The sequence below is a fragment of the Osmerus eperlanus genome, chromosome 22 (assembly GCF_963692335.1).
Source record: "Osmerus eperlanus chromosome 22, fOsmEpe2.1, whole genome shotgun sequence".
Classification (NCBI taxonomy): Eukaryota; Metazoa; Chordata; class Actinopteri; order Osmeriformes; family Osmeridae; genus Osmerus; species Osmerus eperlanus.
Genome location: NC_085039.1, coordinates 3,479,022 through 3,497,134, shown reverse-complemented (window position 1 = coordinate 3,497,134; position 18,113 = coordinate 3,479,022). Strand labels below are relative to the sequence as shown.

Below are 18,113 nucleotides of genomic sequence, written 5' to 3'. Positions count from 1 at the left end.
CATTGTTTATTATATTCAGAACATTCAAAACAATATAAAAGTAATATAGTAATCATTATTTGTAATCTTTATTATTGTTCATTGATCTGTGGTTAATGGCAGACCTCTTCACAAGCCAGAGTTTGTTGGGGTTCTCTAAAAAGATTTAAAGAAAAAGAAAAAACAGAACTCGGCAAACATTTCAAAAACCATGGGCTCTATATTTGTGTTAAATATATTCAATGATCTAAACACAGACCCAAGTGTTTAATCAAAATTGTAATGGTCCTTTCTGATCTACTAAAGAAGTTTAGGAAGTGAATACTTGAATTTCAAAAAATAAATAAAAAATATAACTTTGTAAGATTTCATCCATAGCCAATGTGTCTTATATTTGTGTTCAATGTGTTTGAACTAAATATTGTCCCAAGTGTATTAATCAAATTTCTCATGGTTCTTTCTGATCTACTAAAGAAGTTTGGGAGTTTAATTCTATTTGGGGACTTGCGTCAGTTATCTGCCAACTGCTGGTCCTCCACAGATGGTGAGGAAGAAGACCTCCCCCTCTCCCTCCTCCACGTCCTCTGACCTCAGCGACGATCCCGACACGGAGGAGGCCCTGAAGGGCTTTGACTTCCTGGCCAGTCCGGACGAGCTGGATGGCTCACCAGAGTCCAGGAGTGCCGAAGACAACGGAGACTGGGGTAAGGGGTGTTATGAGTGGGGGACTAACTAACTAATGATGGTACTGAGACCATTTGGAGCCATGATTGAGGACAATGGTGAAGCGTATTGAACAGTCCCTCATTCTGAGGTGGAATTTGTAATAGAGAAATGGTACATCCATAAACTCAGGAATTGGTCTGAAATATAAAAAAATCTAATTCAGCATTAACAGTAACACCAAGGATTAAACAGCCTTTGTGAACCTAGTGGACATTTTTCAGGGGTGGTTGCGTTCAAGTCCATTTGTTTAGTTTGGAAACAGTCTGAGGAAAATACCATGGGAGAGACATCTGAGAGCAGAGGTTTCTGATGTGGACAAAAGTAGGACAGTAGGACATAATGAGGACAAAATAACACATTTCCAGTGGAGACAACAGATTAAAAGAACACTTTTAGCTCCAGTATTACAGACCAAACAAGCATACAGGCTGACAACCTCCTCTGAATAACAAGTTCAGCAGAGCTTGTCATTTCTATGATACCTGAGCTGTCTTTATAGTGTCCCCAGCTGGCAACCTGGCTGACCCCTCCATGCAAACAGAAACCCCCTTCACAGGCGTCACCTAGCAACACCTTTTGTTTACCTCCGCCAATGAGAGAAGACGTTCCCACACAGTCAGTGATTCACAGAACGCTTCACAGGTTCATGGCTAAAGAGGAATGTGTAATGCAGTTGCGTTCCATTTGCGGGGTGGTAAGCGAAATGTTTTTAAGATGAAATGATTGGTTAATTACTCTGGGATTCTATCAAAACCCTATGATGATGTTTATGTATGTATTCATGTCACAAATGTTGTCATTGTTTATCCTTTTAGTTAAGTGATTTAAGTTGGGGTGAAGATCTATAAACAGTACAGAGTTGTGTATATGTAAACACCACATAGGTAAATTTCATTTTCAGAATCATTCTTTTTGAGTGCACCTGCAGGAAGTAGTTTGTCCATGATGTAGTATCAGTCACAACCTCAAGAACGGTCTTCACCGAGTTCCAGTCTAGGTTTCAATTTTCAATTTCAATATATTTATTTGTCATTGTCATAGAAAACAACGAAATTCTCTTTAGAGAATTCAAACACTGCATAGTTTGACATAAAAAGTGCAATACAAAGTGCAATATCCCTCCAATAAACCTCCCATAAATAACCCCTGTGTAAACCTTAGCACAATCAATACACGTAACATCCAAAATAACAATATTCAGTATTAGCAGCATCGTGAAGGGCTTTTAACAACATGGACAACCTAACAGAAACATAACAAGGACGGAACAGTCAAGATATTTTGTTATTTGTGCAACAATGCAAAGTCTAGGTTACCCATTGATCCTCTGTAAAGATACTGATATTAGCCGGGTTTCCCAGATTCGTTAAGAAGCTCTTAACGCTAAGAGATTCGTTAAGAAGCTCTTAATGCTAAGAGCTTAAGAAGCTCTTAGAGCTTAAGAAGCTCTTAGCGTTAAGAGCTTCTTAACGAATCTGGGAAACCCGGCCAATCTCATTAATTGCCATGGACCATTTCTGTATAAAAACCTACCATTGCCAGTATGGGTTCTCAAGTTAAACTGAGCACCCACGCATCACCATGGTCTAAAATTATCTTAGTGACAGGCTCTTAACCGCCTGGTTATGAAACCGATTTGTCATCCTGTGTGTGTGCGCGCACGCGCGCGTCTGTGCGCATGCATTCTCATTGATGATTGAAGCTATTCTGTCTCCATAAAACCCAACTGATGAGCAAGTACAAAGAAGCCAAGCAACTCCAAGCAACTCATTTTTGTTTTACTATGATTACAATATGTGGTGAATTAAAATCACATTTACATAATTAATAGACTGTAATGTACATGCTTTTCAATAATGAATTTGATGTTAATTTATGTAATAATTGTTTATCATTATTAATTACCTTTTTGTCATTATTTTATTTGAATCCTTTGTCGTACAGTAGTTTTTGTCATTTGTTTTCTGTTTCCATGTCAACTGGTGCAGTTACAGTAACCCCAAGACATGGTTTTCCTATCTGTTTCAACCCTGTGTTTCCAACTGAAGAGAATTTGAATACCCCTACAAATTCTATTTTCTGAGTCCAATGTGCTGACATCATCCTCCTTTAAGTGGCTCTCTGGTTTCACCCATTTTGGTAACAGGGAAAAACATTAAATGGATGCTTCTACCACACATAAAAAAAAATTGTATACGGATAAATCATTTGAAAAGGTACATCATAGGACTCAGTTCTTATATCATTATTTTCATTGCAATCATTATCATGGGCTTCTTTTTCTTCATTTGAGGCATTTGAACTCAAACCATTCATCATTTCAAACCACTTCGGACAGTGGGGCCCTGATGGGGTCTGGAGGAAGTTGTGGACACATATCAACACTCAAAGTTTCTGTCCTCCATGTTTGCGTGTAGAGAAGGATGAGCAGTCCGACTTGTCTGAGGCCTGGGATGTGGACCAGGGTCTGATAGCCCAACTCAAGGAACAATACAGGAAGGAGCGCAAGGGCAAAAAGGGGGTGAAGAGTAAGTGAGACAAGGTCCTCGATTCCTTCTCTCTCTCTTTTTCATTCCTTTTGGCTGGGCGTAGACCTTTTAGCTCCATTGAGGTTTTTTAATGGATCATGGTACATAGTCGCATCTTCTCCTTTCGTAAGCACTCTTCTGCTACCTTTCCTTCTTTTGGACGCTTCGTCAGTCATCTCTGTCATTTTTTCTTTGCATGGTGTCTGTGTGCCCTCCAAGTGTTGATGCGTTGATTTCCATGTCTGTTTGTTTTGTCATTCTGTTGAGATTTTTTCATCCCTAATTAGCCCTACTCCACATCGTTGTCTCAAGTTAATCACTAGTCCCATTCTTGACTCCCAACTTGTTTTCATGTCTTGTCTGGTTATCTGCCATAGTTGATCAAGTGCACCTATGCTTACATAAAACATGTCCTTGGATGAGCTTTAACTCTGCAGTTTTTAAGTTTTTCTCAGTTGCTTCAATTTGTGTATTATTCAGTTATTTTTTGCTAGTTTTCTTTTCCACAAAACTGCGCTTGCATTGTTTTTATTAGCTTGTCTTTGATCTCCTGTTTTAGATATTTATTTTAGTGCCCTTGTGAGTTTTGCATTGTATGTGTTTTCTAGAATATTATTTCCGTTTTTGGTTTCAAAATGCATTTCATTCTTGTTCCCTCATCTCTTTTTGATAATTTTCCCAACTATTTCACTTGTTACTCCTCTTTTTGTCTTCTCTCTCTTTCCCCTCCTTTCTTCCCTTTGCTTAAACCTCTCTGTCTAAATCTTTTCGCCCCTCTACCACATTTCTTCTTCTCCCCTGTCCATGCCTCCCTTCCTCCTCCATCACACTTTTGTTTCCTCCTCTGCTGTGCTCAGGGCCTAACCGGTCTAAGCTGCAGGACATGCTGGCCAACCTGCGGGATGCTGAGGACCTGCCGTCCATGCAGCCCTCGTTGACGCCCCCCTCCCGACCAAGCGTGCCCAGGCTCAACGAGCACGAAGTCGGCCGGCCAGAAGAAGGTAACCTGCTCACACTTCCGTCTAGAATTGTACTTCCCAGACAACAAGCAATCAAGGACTTTTTTATAAACCGTACAAATGCTGTGGAAAACAGAGTTAGCATTTACAAAAACTTGGTGTGAGACTCCAAACAATGCAACACAAGACAGGTTTTGTAAACAAAGCCCCTGGTCATGGTCAAAGTTGATTTCAGACTGGATGAAGTGGTTCTGCAGTCCATGGTTTTGTTCCCCATATGACTTCTCCTCTAAAGAGACTAAACTGATTAGATTAACACTAACCTATCCGTCTCCTCTCTGTTCCTGTCTGTTTCCATCCCAGTAGAGGCAATGACGTTCCCGCCCACATCGGGCAAATCCTTCATCATGGGCCGGGTAGATGAGGCGGCCGAGAGTGAGCTGGGTCTGGGAGAGCTGGCGGGTCTCACAACAGCCAACGAGGCGGATAGCCTAGCATATGATGTGAGCATACAGGGGCACCGTCCCTTCATAATGTAACACAACATCTGTTTTAATGCTGGGAAAGTCCCAAAATCTAATGTTGAGAGGCCAACGGTTGTGCCACACCTGGACACGTTGCTGTTTGCTCTTGAGTCCAATAGGGCAACGATGGGAGGCAAACATGCTTTTAAACTTCTGCTTTCTGTTGTCTCGTTGACTGATTGATAGGATGAACAGAGCTAGATGATAACTTGCTCCCAAGCTAGAACACTGGCAAATTTGTATAGGAATGTTTTCCTATGTTTTCTAAGCTTAATTGTAAACTTGCAGTACTTTTTTGCCAGCATCTTGCATAGAATATAGCATTTAGACATTCCATTATAATATGAACATATATGAATATATGCAATAGAGGATTCAGAAGAAGGCACAAAGCTATTTAGGGCTGTCTTGATCCTGAGATATAAAAAGCTTAAAGATGGTGTAGGCAATGTTGTTGAGAAGCAAATTATTTTGCCAAAATAAACTTTGAAACACATCTTGATAGCAACCAATACATTTAAAGGTTTGAAGGTGACATAAAATCAATCCGACATCTTTTGGTGTCGCAGGAGTGTAATAAACACGACAAATCATTAAGACCGTTCCGAGACTAATGATTGGACGGGCTACCTGTCTGTCTACCTACTTAACTGCGGGCACTCTGTCCCCTGCACTCAATGCATGTTACTGTCGTTTTCAACAAGGCTAGGCAGAGGTATTCTAAACAACCGAGCTAGAGGCATAAGAATGGCGGTGAAAGAGCAGGCAATAAATCCAGTTCCAGATTGCTCAGTGAGTTGATCTCTCTCTTGTGGACTAACTAGACTAGTCTCCTGTCAGTTCTGTCGTCAGACATTGTGGGAGTGGCTTTGAAGGCAGGGGGTGGAATATTGTATAAGCTAAAATAGCTAGCTTTGCAAAACTTGCCTACACCAGCTTAAAATCCAAGCAAGGTTTCATTGTGGAACTTGTACTTAGAAGATGTGATTGAGTATTTCTCCTTTGTGATGCATGTACAATTTAAGGTCTTTAAATTACATTTTTGTTTTGGTTCAAGACTATATTGTATTGTTTTTAGCAATTTTCTAAGTTGGGTTATGGAAATAAAGTGAATACAAGTCCAAATAAAGTGAAGCTCAGCTATGTTTTTACATGCAAGTTTGAGCTAGTGACTGAGGCAGCAAACAGAAGCTCCAAAATCAATAGCAATCCTCTCAGCTGAGCAGCAACGATGGAAGAGAGTTGGGTCCTGGCACATTAGTATTGAAGCACTCATTGGAATAGCTTTTGCTCTCTTGCTTTTGTTTTTGTCCTCATGCAAGCTCACGCACTGCACTCGTACTTTCAAATATGCACACAGTCATGCTCTCGCAGGTTGAACATTCAGAAAAGTGCATGTATGGATTCAAACAATTTCACAGACACACACCCTACTCACATAAATGCTCACTTTAGATCAATTGGAAGCAAAGTGAACTGCTGCTGTGGTGCTTTTGCAGAACGAGGTCACTATTGAGGAGATTGAGTAACAGAGAGACTATGTTGACTGGTAGGCTTTACTGTGGGTGTATTCCCATGGAACTTTCGTTCTAAGCCCATCTTGTGTTTGTATAAATAGTCGTAAAGGTCCACATCACTTGAACCTGAACAAGCAAGCGGAAGTCAACCGTCAGAATCCTATGTGGGCATTTCTTAAACAATATGTAGGTTATAAATAGTCAAAAAGACAGTTGAAAATGCCAAGTGGCGATAGACAGGCTTGTTTTCTCTTTTTGTAGCATTAGGTTTTGAGTTCTGAGCAAAGTGCTATGCCATTCCCTAAGACCATTCACAACCTTGGGTGTTCAGAACACAGTTTTACAAATCAAGTTGTTTTCATGTAAGACTCTAAAGCCTAAAACCTTTTAAAGGGTTTCATATTTGTCATCTTCTTTTTACCTTTCCTCAGATTGGTAACAACCAAGACACTCTGAGGAAGACTTGGAACCCCAAGTTCACCCTGCGGAGCCATTTTGACTCCATCCGCGGCCTGGCCTTCCACCCAGTGGAGCCTGTGCTGGTCACCGCGTCCGAGGACCACACGCTCAAGCTATGGAACCTCCAGAAGACCGCGCCCGCCAAGAAGTAAGAGAAGGTTTCTTGTTTGAAATGTTTTCCTTCCATTTGGTACATAAAAGGTTGACTCGGCAAAGGTTCCTCATATCCATTAGAGATGTAGCAAAAAGGCCAATGTTCCTTTTTTTCAGTGGCTGTTGACATACTGCACTTCTTTAGATTGTGTCTGTGGGCATTAACATGTGATTTAGGAGCTTGTTTAGTTTTTTAGCGAGTATAGCTGAAATATTTCAGGACTGGCATGACACTGTTGGAACCAGTCTATAAAAGTTATTTTTATTTCCAAAGAAAAGAGAACAGTTATACTACAGTATGTTGCATTTTAAACATTATACATGTAGGCACTCATGAATTTTCAATGGCCTTAATTGCATTAAACAAGACGAGATGAGTAAAAGACAATGAAAGTTTTGCTAATCATGACAATTATTCAAATGACCATCAAATGACGATGAATAACAGACTAGATATGTTTGACTCATTGTTATCTTTCTGGTTACTTGCATGTGATTTCAACACCAAAGGATTAACAGGAACACTTTCTTCCATCCTCCTAGGTGTGCTGCCCTAGATGTCGAACCCATCTATACGTTCAGGGCCCATCGGTGAGTTTGCACACACATCATGGCATCATCCCCAAATGTATATTAATGTGGTAATATTATAAATATATAATATCTAAACTACAGATGTGATGCCGAACCCATGAAGTATTAGTAGGGGTGTAACGATACACTCAGCTCACGATTCGATACGTATCACAATACTGGGTGTACAATACAATACGTATCAAAATATTTTGAACAACATTTTAAATTAAACTGAAATTCACTTAACAGATTTAATTCCAAAACATTTAACATTTTCAATAATTTTCTTTGTTGTACATACAATTTAGTTATTTAGTTATAATTTCTGTGAATGCAATGAATACACGCATGACACAGGTGCAGAGTAGGTCGCATGCTGGTAGCTCAACCAATAGGATCAAACAGACGTCATATTGTAAAAATATTGCCATAACTCTGCGATACATATTGTAAACATTTTGTATTGCGATATATTGTTCCACAATATATTGTTACACCCCTAAGCATTAGTGATCGGATTACTTGTATGTTTGTAGAGGTGCAGTGCTGTGTGTCGTTATGAGCTCTACGGGGGAGCAGTGCTTCAGCGGGGGGGTGGATGGAACGATCCAAAGCTGGAACACCCCCAGCCCAAACATCGACCCCTATGATTCGTATGGTATGGTCCGAGATCTTAATAATACTTAGCGAATATACCAGCTTCCTCCTTGTTCTCGCCATTTTTGGATTAACTACTCCATCCATCCTTTGTTTTCTTCTCTCTGTCCTTTTTTGCTATTTATTTCTGTAGTTTTAATAAGTAGTAATATGGACTCTCTGCATCCTACTCTCTGTTCTGTTCCCTCATTCTTTCTCTCATTGTCTTTCCCCCTCAGAGCCGTCTGTGCTGCGGGGGTCGTTGTGCGGTCACAATGACTCAGTGTGGGGTTTGGTGTACAGCTCCGTCCACCACCGCCTCCTCTCCTGCTCTGGGGACGGCACGGTGCGCCTGTGGAATGCCGCCGACATTGCCCCTGCCCTCGCTGTCTTCAACGAAAAAGGAGGTATGGACACTGACAAAGAAACAGGCCGTCATTCACAAATATACTGTATGTCGGTTATCATTACTTCCTTCCATTGTCAGCTTGTAAAGTAGATGCTATATTTGATTACGGCCAGTGTTAGGCGTAACGCGTTAATCAGATTACATTTGTCTGTAACGCAGTAATGTAACGCATTACTGTTGATAACGTCAGTAATCGCATTACAGTTACTAATACAAAAATGTCTTGCGTTACTTGCATTACTGCGATCTGCATATCGGGAGGAGAAAAAAACAAATCAAACTTCCCTTTACAGTAGGCTACGTGTGTTTGCTTAACACTCGTCAGTTGACTTAGCCCCAGAGTTCAGGAGGCGAAACAAGCGAAGCTTTGTGGTATTAAAAAGCATAAAAGAGAGATCTGTCCTCATTATAATAAGTATGAGTTGATTTGGGCATATATATTGTTATTTGGCAAGTGCATCTCAGGTGATGTCACGGAGTAATCCAAAAGTAATGTAACTAGTAGTGTAACTAGTTACTTTCAGCAGTGAGTAATCTACTAAAGTAAAGCATTACTTTTTTTAAGTAACTAGTAATGTCTAATCTATTACTTTTTTTGAGGAACTACCCTAACACTGATTACGGCACACTCTAAGGAAAAATAAGACCTCAAATGCTTTCAAGTAAATCGTAGATGTATTTTATCCTTGTGGCCTGTATTCCAGACAACTGATCTTGAGCAGCAGCTCCTGTATGTAAGGAAATGTGTAATAAGTGGACACAAGCAGATTTTGTCCTTTATTGTAGCCTACAGATCACCAATATAAAAACTCTGGACCAGACTTGGGTCATTGACAAACATAATGGAATAATAATCTATTCCTTTAGGAAATGCTTTTATCCACAGTGGACAATTTTAACTTGCAGCCTCTTGACCTGCAGTTAAATGCTCTACCACTCAAATGTTCTACCATTGAGCTACACCTATCCCCTATCAATTATGTATTAATTACTGCTGACAAACAATTAAAATATTTAATCGTGATTAATCTCATTAATGTCATAGTTAACTCGCGATTAATCGCACAATTTTATCTATTCTAAATGTCCCTTGATTTCTTTTTGTCCCATTATTTTTTTCTCATTTTAATGCTCTTATCAACATGGAAAAGTGGATCGGATTGCTTAGTGCAAATGTTTTTTTTAAATTGAAAACAACATTGCAATCGCCTGGCTTTGACGAGGGGGCGGAGAATTCGCATCAGCTGTGTGCTTGGCCATCAAGTGGTATTTCAGACTGGACATACTGCGATGATAGCTCAGTTCACAACGACAAAACACATATATCACTTTGGTCTTGTCAATGGAACCATAGGGCAACTTTTTAAAAGTAAACTTTCCATTCAGAATCTTATTGGCATCCATTTCGGGGACTCGCGCTCGCCATCTACTCAAAACGTAACGTTAGCCTAGTACTGCTTTGTGCACTTGTGTATAGACCCCCAAAATACAATAAGGACTTCATCCACGAGTTCTCTGATTTCTTATCATTGATTGTGCCGGACATTGATAACCTTTTAATCATTGGGGATTTTAATATTCATGTTTGTTGTCCATCAAAGCCATTGGTTAGCCAATTTTTACAACTCGTGGACTCTTTTAATTTAACTCAGTCTGTATCTGGCCCTACACATGATCGTGGCCATACTCTCGACCTTGTTTTATCTTTTGGTTTTCCTGTCTTAAATGTTGAGTTGGATGATATTTGTCTATCTGACCATACACCTGTGATTTTTAATGCATCACTCTCTTGTCCACTATCTAAGCATCATATGCCTGGTCGCTACATTTGGGCAATGGATCACTCGACTGCTGGGCAATTTTACAGCCTTTACAGCTTCTCCATTTACCAGCCTTACAGGGACAACCTTCTCTCTGGGTACAGAATAGCTAGTCACTCTGTTTAACACCATAGTTACAGGTATTCTTGATACTGTTGCCCCACTCAAACTTAAGCGACCCAAAGTCAAAGTTTCTCCCTGGCTTAACAGTGAGACTCGTGCCCTTAGACAAGTGTAGAAAAGCTGAGAGGAAATGGAAAATGGATAAGTTGCAAGTATACTATGAGATACTGAGAGATTGCCTAGGATCCTATCAGCGTTTTGTTAAAGCCTCTAAAGCAAAGCATTTTTCGGATATTATTGCTAAAAATGCAAATAGCCCCAAAACCTTGTTTAGTGCAATAAACATTGCACTAAACCATGTTGTTGTCCTCCCTGATGTTACTCGTAAAGTTACGGAAAAATTATTGAGTTTCTTTATCAACAACGTTTACATTATTAGATCTCATATCTTACTTACTGATCGTGACCCTTCTGATTTAGTCCCTTGCCCTGCTTCTCTCACTTGCTTTGACCCTGTGTCCCTCTCTACATTGATGGACATAGTGTCACATATGAAGTATACTTTCTCCACTACAGACATTGTTCCCTTACGCCTTTTGAAAGAGGTGTTAGATACTGTTGGCCCCAGTCTTCTGTCTATAATCAATAGCTCTCTTATTAATGGAACTATTCCTTCTAGTTTTTCTTAACAATTTTAGGTCCATTTCTAAATGATCATTTATGTCCAAAATACTGGAGAAGGTGGTTCTTTCTCAGCTCTTTCCTTTTCTTAGTGAGAATGTTGTGTTGGACAACTTTCAGTCAGGTTTCAGAGCACACCATAGCACAGAAACAGCACTGCTTAAGATACTGAATGATTTTTTGTTGTTCAGTGACTGGGAATTGTGCTGTTTTAATATTACTTGAGCTCAGTGCTGCTTTTGATACTGTTGATCATGCTATCCTCCTGGATCGTCTCCAACAATGGGTTGGGATCCAGGGTGTGACTCTACAGTGGTTCCACTCTTATTTTAAAGATAAAACCATTTCTGTAAATATTGGAAATATTTCCTCCTCTTCGGCAGCGATTACATGTGGAGTACCTCAAGGTTCAATCCTGGGTCCAATTCTTTTTTTCTCTGTTAATGCTCCCTCTGGGCTCCATTCTCCGTAAACATAATATACCATATCACTGTTATTCTGATGATACACAGTTATATTTACCGTTAAAACCAGGTGATACCAACTCTCTGGTGTCCCTGTTTGATTGCCTTAAAGACATCAAGTGCTGGATGGATAATAACTTTCTCCAACTTAATGAGAGTAAGACGGAGGTGATTCTGTTTGGTACCCCCAGATCGATTGATGATTTATCAAAAAAAATGGGCCCCTTGTCCACCAATGTGCACTCCCATGCCAGAAATGTGGGTGTTATCTTTGATTCAGCACTAAAATTTGACAAACAAATTAATTCTGTTGTCAAAGGTAGTTTGTTTCATTTAAGGACTATCGCAAAACTAAAATCTTTCCTCTCTTTCAAGGACTTGGAAATTGTTATTCATGCACTTATATCGTCTCGAATTGATTATTGTAATTCTCTGTATTATGGCATTTGTCAATCATCATTATCACGCCTGCAGCTTGTCCATAATGCGGCTGCTAGAGTGTTGACTGGTACCAGGAAAAGGGACCATATCTCCCCGATATTGGCCTCTCTTCACTGGTTGCCAGTCAAATATAGAATAGATTTTAAGGTGTTGTTACTTGTTTCTAAAGCTTTACACGGATTGGCTCCATTGTATATTTCAGATCTTCTTAGGCTGTATAACACTTCCAGGCCCCTTAGATCATCAACCCAGCTATTCCACAGACTCGGTTGAAAACGAAAGGTGATCGTGCCTTTTCAGTTGTAGCCCCTACTCTGTGGAATAAACTGCCAATTTTTATCAGGTCATCCCCCACCACCGAGACATTTAAGTCTCGTCTTAAAACATATTTTTATTCTTTGGCTTTCGAGTCAGTTTAGGGTCACTTGTGCTTACTGTAATTGTGATGTTTGTTGTTTTGCCCTATTTGATGATTTTGTACAGCACTTTGGTCGGCATTGGCTGTTTTTAAATGTGCTTTATAAATAAAAATGACTTGACTTGACTACTCTTTAGCTGGCTCGCAAGCCCAAACAAGTGTGTGCGGCGTGCCTGTTGTTTTGTTTCCGGTCTAGCTAGATCCGGTGTGGTGTTTTAGTTTTTCTAACGTCAGTAGTTGTTTCAACAGCATGTGAAAAAAGTTTTCTAGGCCAAAAAAAACGTTAATCTCGCGATAAGAAAATTGACGCCGTTAAAATAGGTGCGTTCAACATGGACTGACTTCATGCAGCGCTGCAGCCGGCTGCAGGCGGCTGACTTGAAACAATGAATTCTGGTTAGACTTTTTGTCCGACTTGAGACGGCACCGAGGCTAGGTCACTGTGATGTAGCCATTAGAGTACCGTGAGATCGATTCGAGAACTGCTGTGTAGCCGAGCGCATTTTCTCAAGAGCAACTGCACGGGTTCTAATGACGACACAGCTATTTCATGATTGGCCAGACTCACACACACAACTTTGACGCGTGTTTTGTAATTATTCTGACACCTTCAGTTTCGCCAATGCTCAAATCCCGACCAAACTGTTTAATTGAATAAAAAATTTGATGAAGAAAGGGTTTTAGTCCGCCTCTTCACTAATTAATTATAAATAAAGTAAAGTAAGCAAACAGCGCTTGATCGGCCATGACTGATGTCAACGCAGCAAACCACGAGAAGCAGGAAAGTCCTACTTTAAGGAGGCGTTTTTAACCCCTCCCCGACTGCAAGAGGCAACTCTCGCCGTTTTTTTTATGCAGCCACAGTCCATGTCGAACGCACCTAATGGGTTTGCGTTAACACTGTTAATAACGCGTTTAACTGACAGCACTAGTATTAATACATTCATTCATGTATTCAGAAAAAACTTGGTGCATTTGATCTGTCTTGCAGTTGTTACTTACATTGGTTTTATTTGAGTGGTTGAGACAAACAGTCCTGAGGAAAAAGGCATGCTCTAAGACTTTAACGGTCCTACACCTGCTGGACAGGACACATTTTAACTGCATTGGGTTGTTTGCCGTTCAGAGCTGGGCATTCCAACGTCAGCCGACCTGGTGTGCAGCGAGCCTGCCCACATGGTGGCGTCCTTCAGCTCGGGGGAGATTGGACTTTTCAACATGGAGACGCGGCAACTGCTACTCAAGCTGGAGTCGAACAGAGAGTCAGGTAAACAAACTAGTATTGCCCCAACCAATACTGTTATTTTCTTACCTTTTCTTTACCTTTTTTATCTTTTAAGTCCTTAAAGTACACAAAATCATACTTTGTTTGTAGGTTTGCTGTTGTTTTTGCTTTAACAACATTTCTTAATATATTTTTTCCAAAGCACCCCCATGCAAAATCAACAAAGTGCTGAGTCATCCCACTCTGCCCATCACCATCACCGCACAGGAGGATCGCCACATTCAGTTCTTTGACAACAACACAGGTCAGTAACAAACACTCTGGTGCTTGAGCTGGTGTGTGTGCTCTTTGCTTGTTTGCTCTGATTTTGTCAGGGGAAATGTTTTCTATGCTGTGAAATACAAATCTTTAGACTAGTAGAGGTTTTGTCTCAGTAAAAAGTAACACATGTCTAGATAAAATAATAAAACAAGTTTAATAAAATGTATGTTTTCTTTTTGTATTGAAATTGCAGGGAAACTGATTCACTCCATGGTAGCACACTTGGACGCAGTCACCAGTTTAGCTGTGGATCCCAATGGATTATACCTCATGTCTGGCAGTAAGTACTTATCCAGTTTATAGTTACTGCAATATGTGTTGCTTGGCTTGGGTTTGTGTTCATAGTGTGATAACCCACCATCTTGTATTTCCAATATGAGATTAAACTACAGACTACAGTGAAAATAAATCTTGAGAAATGCTGCCATGTGTTGTGCACCTTGTTTGTTCCATACCTGTGTTTTAAAATGGTAAAATAAAATAAATGTAACTGGACCAAAGTGGTAACAAAGTATCAACATTTTTGTTAGTGGACTTCTTCTACCAATGTTCTAATTTATTTTTTATTCATTATCCATTCCCTTTCTCTCCCCCCTCCCAACACCCACATTCTTCCTTCTCTTCCAGGTCATGACTGCTCCATCCGCTTGTGGAATATGGAGAGCAAGACCTGTATCCAAGAGTTTACCGCCCACCGCAAGAAGTTTGACGAGTCCATTCACGATGTGGCATTCCACCCCACCAAGTGCTACATTGGCAGCGCTGGAGCCGACGCACTAGCCAAGGTCTTCGTATGACTCCCTCAGACTCATACCTAAATCTGTCTGGAAGGACCAAAAATCTATGGGGCATAACAGAGAAAAAAACAGTCACTGATGGAGTCTGGAAAGAAACGTCATGTGAGGATGAGGCACCTTGATCTGGCTCTGGATAGGTAGAGGATAGCTAATCAGTTAAAGGCTGGGGGGATAAAGAGAGAGGAGAGAGAATGATAAAGAGAAAGGGCTTATCCACCCTTTCTTTTCATCCCTCCATTCCTCAACTCACACTAGCCCCTACCCCCCGCCCCCTTGCTACCCCAGGCGGGCCTGGGTTTTACAGCCAAACCTGAACGAGACCCCCACAGGTCATGCACCACATGGACAGGGGGCAGATGGAAGCTTTCACACTCCCGGGCACCCAAACAAGACTTGCGCTGATTCTGAAGGAAGGGGTTTGTGTCGTAACAGACACAGACTAGGTGTGCTGCATCCTCTCGTCACTCATGCCCTCTTACTGCCCCCCCCCCCCCACACACACACACACACTTTACCCTTAAGACTGCCTGTGTCTTAGTTGTCGTTTGACATATTTCATGAAAATGTGCCTTTTACTTCAGAGTAGTGTTGTTATAAAGATGTACTCATAGATTCAAGTTCCACTGCGATGGCAAGAGACTGAGCCTGTACCACACCTTATCATTCTGAATAAAGTCATGGATTTTCTGTTTGGCAAATAAAGTTGGATATACTAAAAAGCATGATCAGGATTATTTCATTGTAGGGAGACAAAAATTCCAGTTGTATAATTTGTTGGTCCTATAAAATGGAAAGTGGGAAATGTGATTAGAAGTTGTTGTTTTTCGAATTACCATTTAGATTTCTTTTTCTTTTTTCAAAGCCCCAATACATTTAAGTATACCAGTAGATAATCTGTCTGTGGGTTACAAATTCCAACATGGAAGCCTGTGTTACCTCACATTTGTTAACTTAAGGAAGTGAGCTCTTCTTGTGTCCAAGCTTTAAACCCTTCTGCTACACGTGTTGACATGCAAGTTGTCTTTACTCACCAAAAAACAAATGAAAGAAAAAAGTGTAAACTAAAAATAACGTGGTTGTAGCAAAAACTTGTTTAGGCTGTGGCCATTCTGAAACCTCATTCAGCTTCCAATGGAATTGTAAATGCTTTGCTTTTTGGCTACAGTTCTCCCAGGTACAAGTGCATTTTAATGTTTTGATGTTAAAGTAAATAAGACAGAAACTCTGTGACATGTTACCAATATTGTAATGTACTGTACCAACTAAAGTAGACGTAAATTCTGACAGGATTTGTTGTCATGTGACACACGCTAGGACTAGACCAATCACTCTAGTTTTGTTATTTCGGCACAATTGATTGATCAATGTGGGTTGACAGTTTGAAACACAGTTTGAAATAATGCTGCTTTTGTGGTCTACTCATAGTTTAAACTCTAGACAAACTGCACTAAAACTTGACAAGTTTTGGCAGTGATACCTTCTCAATAATTGTATTTTTATTTAGACAAACATATATTTATTTGTAATTGTTTTGTGTCGTTTAAGCCAAAAGAATTAACCAATATTTTTTTCTATGATGACAACATGCTTCCCGTAAAGCCTACCCCTGTTTGATGGCTTTGTAAATAAATGAGCTCTCAAGCTAATGTTGCTATGTTAGCCACTTGGTTTAGACCAGGAAGTTAGCACCTTCATTATGGTTGTTAATCCATAAGATGAATAAATAGTCTTTTAGCTCCTATCTCTGACTGCATAACTGAGGTTCTCAGTCTGCTAACTGCACACAAAGCTACACCACAAGTTTGTTTAATATGCTTTATGTAATAACTGGTCGAAAATGCCTATTTTGTGGAATTATTTTGATTAATTAAGTTTTTCATTTACTTAACAATAAATGCTTGGTGACAAAGGTAAATCCTTGTGAACTACAGGTAGATATTTTTTAAAGAATATTTTGTTTTACTTGAAAATGTAGAAGTATTCTGTGAGAATTCTTAAACTTTTTGTTGTTGTGGGAATGGATAATAGTTAGTCTTATCAAAGTTTATGCCTTCAATGATGAGCACTATAAGGGAGGATGGACATTGTTTTCTTTGTTGTTTCAATTAGCAGTATAACAAAAGATCAAGTTTTCATTATTTTCCAAATGCATTGACCCATACAATGAGAACATGTTTTCATGTTTCCTGGGATGTTCGAAAAAACGGTTGGGAATTTGGTGCCCTTATGTAATACAATAATGTTTTCTTCTTTTTACTTTGGTGTCAGGTCGTTTTAGAACATCTAAGGGAGCGCAAACAAAATATGTACAGTTTTAAGGTATTAAAAGATCTATTTATTAAAACAGTATATGTATATTGAGTGGCAACACAACAGTGATGTGAAATGGAGTCAGTATGGTGTCTGTCGTGATAAACATACAGTAGTCTCATCACAACACGAAGGATAATGAAAGGGTAGTGTAGTGCCCCCTGTTGGTCAGAATGCAGAAGATTTAAGTCAGGTCAGTTGTTGGCTCATATTTCCTTTGGCATAATTTGAATGACAATTCATAAGGAGTGTTCAGGTTCAAATATTAAAATCCAGTTTTTTGAGGACCACATTCAATGTAGATTTTCACTACAGCCTGTTGTTTATTTCCATGGGTTTAATAGAAATTAATTGCCATGCGTTTCTATGCTTGAAACCTCACTCTATGGTCCATCATGAACAGTCACTCTTGAGTCACCAGTATTTTAATCACAAGAGACTGACCAGCAGGGTAATACATACAAGCACTACAGCATGTAGAAAACCTGAACACAAAACGAACTACAACAAAGGACTGGGCCATGTCTAGTTTGCCTGTTATTTAAAGTAATTGCCCTTTTAACTTGTAAGTTACACAAAGAAATCATGTGAATTTGATATGGTAATTCTACTGTACATACAGTGCATATAACTATTGTTATTCTCGTCTATTCTTTTTTCATGATGTATTCTCTTTTTTGTCAGATGGGACAGTGACAGATTTATCAATAACAACAATAAAGGCATATGTTGTATATCATACTGATAATGCTTGTGTTTTATTAAGTTGAACCTTGACCTGTGAACACTAACTCTATGCTTATTTTGACAAAAGTTTATTTGACTTTTACATTCCAAAAGATGGAATGGATTAGTTTAATTTATAGGATAGCCATGTAAATGCTATTATGTTAAAAGGGATGTACTCATTCAAATGAGCACTAAAGGACAAAGAAATACAAATCATGTTACAATGTCAACAACAATGTAAATTGAAGATCACTCAATACTTTGTAAAAGATTCTTTAAAGTTAATAAAGTAGTAGTAGTACACACAACCAATGTACTGTGTCAGATGATGTGTTTAAATGATCTCCAGTGTCATTTTTTGGTCTTTGAGTTGAATTC

The 18,113-nt window shown here is 39.5% G+C and overlaps 1 protein-coding gene across 3 annotated transcripts in view; it reads left to right on the top strand.

The window, feature by feature from the left end:
• The window catches only part of strn (striatin, calmodulin binding protein), a 76,354-nt gene extending 58,609 nt beyond the window's left edge, over positions 1 to 17,745 (top strand). Inside the window, exons 7-18 of one of the 3 annotated variants that reach the window (XM_062448797.1) lie at positions 521 to 683; positions 3,123 to 3,233; positions 4,091 to 4,234; positions 4,559 to 4,695; positions 6,665 to 6,840; positions 7,389 to 7,436; positions 7,958 to 8,079; positions 8,297 to 8,464; positions 13,480 to 13,620; positions 13,781 to 13,882; positions 14,093 to 14,179; positions 14,527 to 17,745. In XM_062448797.1, the coding sequence (XP_062304781.1) occupies positions 521 to 683; positions 3,123 to 3,233; positions 4,091 to 4,234; positions 4,559 to 4,695; positions 6,665 to 6,840; positions 7,389 to 7,436; positions 7,958 to 8,079; positions 8,297 to 8,464; positions 13,480 to 13,620; positions 13,781 to 13,882; positions 14,093 to 14,179; positions 14,527 to 14,696 (1,569 nt within the window). In that variant the 3' untranslated portion in view covers positions 14,697 to 17,745. Of the gene's footprint in view, positions 1 to 520; positions 684 to 3,122; positions 3,234 to 4,090; positions 4,235 to 4,555; positions 4,696 to 6,664; positions 6,841 to 7,388; positions 7,437 to 7,957; positions 8,080 to 8,296; positions 8,465 to 13,479; positions 13,621 to 13,780; positions 13,883 to 14,092; positions 14,180 to 14,526 lie in introns of all 3 variants that reach the window. The other 2 variants (XM_062448796.1, XM_062448798.1) reach the window with 2 other exon arrangements.
• The last annotated feature ends 368 nt before the right edge of the window (positions 17,746 to 18,113 follow it).